Source organism: Aquila chrysaetos, chromosome 8, assembly GCF_900496995.4.
Source record: "Aquila chrysaetos chrysaetos chromosome 8, bAquChr1.4, whole genome shotgun sequence".
Classification (NCBI taxonomy): Eukaryota; Metazoa; Chordata; class Aves; order Accipitriformes; family Accipitridae; genus Aquila; species Aquila chrysaetos.
Genome location: NC_044011.1, coordinates 22,360,388 through 22,366,387, shown reverse-complemented (window position 1 = coordinate 22,366,387; position 6,000 = coordinate 22,360,388). Strand labels below are relative to the sequence as shown.

Here is a 6,000-nt window from a genome sequence, read left to right as displayed (position 1 = left end):
GGCACCTACGTGGTCCGGCGGCGGTCGCCGAGACCCCCCCGGGGGTGGCCGCACCGCCCCAGGGCGGGACTCCCCTTCCCCACCCGCCGTGCACGGTGAGGGGGGGTAGCCCCCCCGCTCCGACGGCTTCATCCGTGAGCGCCTCACGCCGCGGGAGTGGGGGGGCTGCGGCCGCGCCGTCGAGGGGCCGCGGCGCGCGGCTGGCGGCGCTGGCGCGGGGCGGGGGGCGGGGGGTGTCCCGCCGTGGCGGGGCGGGGCGGGGTGGGGCGGGGCGGGGCGGGGCGGGAGGGCCCCGTCGGGCGCGCGGGCCCCGGTCCGCCCGCCCCGCGCCCCGCCGCCGCGGCACGGGCCCGCCGCGCGGCGCCAGGCGCCTGCGCACTGCAGGGGCGCCAGATTTGGCGGGAGGGGGAGTGTCCAAGGGCCCTTTGTTTGATGGCATCTCTGTTTACAGAGTTTACTCTTTAATCTCAACCTGTTTCCTCCTCCTCCTCCCGCGGCTCCTCGGCACTCCCGTGCGCGGCGGCGGAGCGCCTGGGCGCAGCCCGGCAGCAGGGCGCGGCGGCGGGCGCGGGCTCCCCCGTCCTCCTCCCCCAGCGGCCGGTGCGAGGATGGCCCGGAGACCCCGGCACAGGTAACCCGCTGTCTGCGGGCGGGGGGCGGCCGGCCCCGCTCCGCTCCGCGCCGCGCCTGTCAGACGGGGCGCGGGGCGGGGGAGAGGGAAGGCAGCGGCGGGAGAAGGGCTTGCTAGGCGGAGGGGGCGGCGGGCGGGCGACCCCCCCCCCCGTCCTCCGCGCACCTGGGCTACTCCGCCCCCGGCCCCGGAGCGAAGCGTCCCCCTCCTCGGGAGGCGCCGGGGGAGCGGCAGCCCAGCGGGACGCACCGCAGAGCCGCCGCTGACGGGGCGCCCGGGCCCCGCGCCGCACGCCTGCCGGACGCCGCGGCGGGGCCGGGGGGGGAGGACGGACAGGGGCTCGCTGCCCGCAGGGGCCAGCGCGGAGCCCGGCGGGGCTGCGCGCCCCGCAGCTGCACGGCAGGACGATGCCGGGCTGGCTCGGCGGCGGCAGGTAGCGTGTCCCGTCTCATTCATTCATTCATTCCCGGCGGGGTGGGACGGCAGGTGGGCGGCGGGCGCGGGGGCTGGGCTCGCTCCCTCGTCTTTTTTTTTTTTTTCTCTTTTTTTTTTTTAAATTTATTCCTGCAGCGGCGGCCCCTTGCCCCTCGGGAGCGCGGCTCTCCCCGGCGCGGGGGAGTTCCGCCCTGCGGGGCTTGGCTTTTTCCCGCACACGCCGCTCGGCATATGCCGGAGCGCGGCAGCGCGGGCGGGGGGCTGCGGGGGGGCTGCGGGTCCGACGGGGCGCTCGGCCGGAGCTGTCACCCGTGCCCGCCCGCCCGCCCGCCGCGCTCCCGGGAGAGGGCGATCCCCGCCGTGCCGCGGCCGGGACCGGCGGCGCCCGGGGGACGGCGGGCTGGACGGGACGGGGCGGCAGCGCCGCATGGCCGCGTCCGTGCCGCCGCTGCCGGGCGGGCGCGCAGAGCGGGGTTGTTGTCTAATTAGCCGGGGACGGCGAGTCGGACACGTGGAGGCTTTTTTCTCTTTCTCTTTTTAGCCCGGCATCCTCCCCTCTTCCCCTCCCCTTTCGCTGGGCTGTGACAGAGGAGAAAGTCGCAGCCCTGCCTTTCCCTGGCTCGGCTGCCGGCCGCGTCCCGCCGGACCGGGGACCTGGGGGCGGAGGGGGGGGCGCGGGGGGGCTCTTTTTAAGAAAGAGCGGCTTGCGGTGCGGAAGGCTGCTGCGGGGCCGCTGGGCGAGCGCCGGGCTGTACTTGCAGTGTCAGAGCGGGGCTGACGCTGGGGCTGGCGGTGAATCACCCGGCCCGTCTCTCCCGAAAGAGAGGGGACAGCCGCCGCCTGCCTCGCGGGCGCCTCCCGCAGGGACGCGGCGCTGCGGCGCTCCGCCGCCCCGGGCTCGGCCGGCGGCCCCGCCACGGCGGCGCTGGCTGCGGGGGCGGCGCGGCGGGAGCGGGCGCGGGCGCGGGCTCTGCCGCGGGAGCGGGCTCTGCCCCGCGGGGCTGGTGCCCGAATTCCTTCAATCACGGTAGCAGCAGCGAGTCATTTCCTCTCCACCCCCTCTTTTTTCTTTTTATTTTTTTTCTCTGTCGCTCCTTTTTTTTTTTTTTTTTTTTTTTTTTTTCTCCCCTCCCTTTCCCCGTGTATCGTTGCACAAGCCGGTTGCCCGGGCGAAACGCGGCGCGCTGCTGCCGGGGGAGCGCTGAAGCGGGGGCGGGCGCGGGGCTCCAACCCCCTGCCCCGGCCGGGCGGAGCGCCGTGCCGTGCCGTGCCGTGCCGTGCCGCTCGGGGGAGGCTTCGGGGCTGCGGCCGGAGGTGCAAAATAATAAAAAGTTTTAGAGCAGCGCTGAGGGCCCGGCTGGCTAAAGCAGCTGCCGAACGTCCCGAAATCCCGGGGCCCTTTTCTCCTGCTGGAGAGCCCAGGTAATACAGCGGGTTTGCTCAGTTCTGCGGTGCCAGCAAGGCCCCGGTTATTTAAATAAACCGGTTACTTTACTGGCACCGCACCGAAATCATTTTAACCTGTTCGCCGCTGCTGTTCTGCTGCCGTTGCGGAGGAGCGGCGTTTCTCTGCTGTGCCTGAAACGTGTCGCCGCGCAGGAAGCATCACTGATGGATGCATACCTGGTGCTTTTACTCTCTGTGAAACTCATTTTCAAAATGATACTTGGAAATTGAGCCACAAAACTTCCTTTGGCATACGAGCAGTCGCACAGCTGTCTGTGTGTCACTTAGAAAAGTGAATCTACTCTGTGAGCGGCGGCAGAGGAAGGAGCCAGCTGCTGCTGGAGCGTGCGAGCTTTGCTCAGGCGGGCTGCCCCGCTGAAGCCCGGGAGGCTGTGGGTGCACGCTCGCCTTGGTGTGCAAGAGCGGGAGCTTCAGTCAGTGCTGACCCCGGACGGTTAGGTGGGCCGGGGAACAGGGAGTGAGCCGTGGGGCCAGGCGGGCTGTAGGACTGCGGCACCGTGGGGGCGAGTGGAGGGTGGCAGCGATGGGCCGGGTGGGCGCGTCAGGGGCCACCCGGCAGAGGCTTGGGAAAGGCCACATGCATCACAGCAAGCAGGCTCTGGGAAACTTCTTACAGGTAGCGTCTTTTTCATGGCACATGCCACGGGCCAGAAAACAGGATTGGAGATGTATGGTGTGATTAGCCCAGCGTACTTTAAAAGAATATATGTTTAACAGCTTGCATTTTGGAGACGTTTGCGTCTTGACTAACAGTCTCTGTGCTTCACTGGAGCTTTGTTTAAGAAGTGGTCTCCTGAAAACACGCTAACGGGATAAACAATGCCTGATAATCTTATTACAAAGTAACTTTATTTTAATGTCTTAGTCATACCTTAACCTACCATAGCATACCATACTCTCAGATCTATCACAGTTTTTAGTCTCGGAGCATGACATTGTCTCCTTTCTAGCACTTGTGGTTATCATCTCTGAGCTGAAGTGTCAGAACTGCTGCTCCTATCTTAAACTGGAAATAAAATACTGCCCACCAGAAAGACAGCTCTTGTTACAAAGCACTCTCTTTTAGTTTTAGTTAACTGGGTAGAGCAAGTGCTGTTTGTGAAGAGAGTAATAGAGATCTTTTTACCCATAGATAGCCTCTGGGGAAATCCCTTAGTCATGAATTAGGTGAGAAGCAGAGGATTTCAAAAACAGTATGAGGTATTTAGAAATGGAATAGACGTAATCAAGTCATAAGTTAGAGAAATGGAGAATATAAAAGGGTCCAATCATTCCTTTGCTAGTTGCAGGATATTAAATATACTTGTCCTCAGCCATTGTCTGTCCAGACCCATACATGGCAGGCACATTTTATATTAGAGCTTATTGCATGTTAACGCTACCACTTTACTGGCTTTACTTAATTAGAGAAACTTTTGCCTTCACATATAAGGTCCATAACCATATTCTCAAACAAGGTTATTATTGGTTAACTTTTTATATTTATACACAGTTTGTTTTATTTGGGAACGATATAGCTATCTGGTCTATTAAACATACAAACCCACTAATATTTTTCAGACTGTACGGCACGAGTTAAAGATTTTGAACATGCGCTTGTGTAATGGACACAGCCTCTAGTTCTCTTTATTGTCCCAAACATTGTATTTTAATTTGAAGCCTTCATTGGTTGAAAGTTTGCCAAATGTGTAATTCACCACTGATCTAACATAAAGAGCAGGTCTAAACATGCACAGTAATACGAAGGTTGCCAGCCCTTTGCTTGTATCTGTGGATACCAAAAACAGCAGAACCAGTTCAGAATACTAGAACAACATAATGCAGAACAAAATCTTGTTGTGCAAGTTTTAAAACTTTTATCTGTGTAACCTTTGTAAGGATTGTAGTGGGGGTTTTGTGCTTTGTAATTAAGTAGCTCAAGTCCTCATGTTCCACTCTGTGTCTCGCTGTGTTTCCTTCTGCAGTATATATAGTAGTGATGATGATGAAGAAGATGTTGAGATGTATGATCATGATTATGATGGTCTGCTTCCTAAGACTGGAAAACGTCACTTAGGAAAAACCAGGTGGACCCGTGAAGAGGTAAATCCGAGTTCATTCATCTGCTGCATGTAAAAAGACAGAGAGAGCATGGATCACATTATTCTCAGAGTTGCTTGTCTGCAAACTAACTTCAGTGACAGTCCCATGTATATGAACGAGGACAATGTTTTCAACCCATTGGCTATATTCAGTGTTTTATTTTACTTTGAGGGTCATTCTTATCTTTTAAATAAAATGTATAAACACCATTTTTTAATGTCCACCAAGGTCTACGTTACAGGTACGTGAGTCTCTGTGTAATCCCTGTTGGAGAAACAGATTCAGAGTCACCTGCAGCAATGCTTGATTGTTACTGCTGCCTCTTTTTGTTTGAGAATGGTTGCTATGCGAGAACTAACGTGTGTTCAGTGTCCCACAGCAGCAAACAACTGTGGCAGAAACTGCTGCAGTCCTTTTGTGCCATTTGAAATTTGCACCTTAATTGCAGCGTTATGATTCTGAGTGGAAATAAATTAAAAGCTGGAAGAAAGAAATCCAGCAGTACCAAAATTGAGCATTCAAGATGTATTTTGCTTTTGAAGGTCAGAATGTGTTTTAGTCACGATACCCTTGTGCTGACTTTCCGGGTAAATTGTGGTGTCAAACTCCTTTGCCAGGTGGATATCCTGTGGCCATTTAACTGGTTTGACTTTATTGTGAAATACCTTAATACAGTTAAGTGATGTTTTGACTTTCTCCTCTCTAACAATGTATATTGATATATAAACAGTGGCAGGTCACCTCCTGCCAGCATTTTTTTTTTTTTTTTTTAAATTGTGGTCTGCTTTTACAGAGGTGGACGTGGTTGTGATGTGGCCTGGGAGGAAGGGATGGCTGTGGAGCCCAATGGCCACTTTCCTGTCACATGAACTGCGAGTGTACTGGGAGGCTCTAACCCGGGAAGGGGAGGGTTGCTCCCATCCTCTTATCTCTTGGGGCAGTTCTCGCTTGTTTTACACTATCAAGATCTTTCCCAGTACATGAGATTGGGTTTTTTTGTCTTTGGGGTCTCTATTTCTGGTCTTATCATTAAAAATACTGGGCCAAATTTCTTGCTATTGCAAGTATGCAAAACTCCCTCACAGTGATCAGGAGCAAAAAGGAGCCATTAGTTTTATTGTGCTTTCATTGTACACGGATAGGCAATGAGCAAATTACTGGAACTCCCATTACTTTCAAGACATGAAGCTTAAGGCTGTGATTTCCAGAGGTCCCCAGACAGCTGGGTGCCTGAGTGTTACTGAATTTCATTGTTATTCTGATGCCTAGCATCTAAACGTCCATGCCCTCCTGTAAATCCAGTACAAGAATAACAGTTACATTGCTTTGAGCAGTAAAATGGGAATGTATAATTCGAGTCAAAGAACAGCACAGAAAAAGTCAGT

At 56.3% G+C, this 6,000-nt stretch overlaps 1 protein-coding gene across 4 annotated transcripts in view; it reads left to right on the top strand.

Annotated features, from left to right (window-relative positions):
• The first annotated feature begins 413 nt into the window (after positions 1-413).
• Positions 414-6,000, top strand: part of MYB (MYB proto-oncogene, transcription factor) — a 29,335-nt gene continuing 23,748 nt past the window's right edge. For 2 of the 4 annotated variants that reach the window (XM_030023401.2, XM_030023402.2), the window contains exons 1-2: positions 414-631; positions 4,498-4,615. In XM_030023401.2, the coding sequence (XP_029879261.1) occupies positions 609-631; positions 4,498-4,615 (141 nt within the window). In that variant the 5' untranslated portion in view covers positions 414-608. The remainder of the gene's footprint in view (positions 632-4,497; positions 4,616-6,000) is intronic. The other 2 variants (XM_030023399.2, XM_030023400.2) reach the window with 1 other exon arrangement.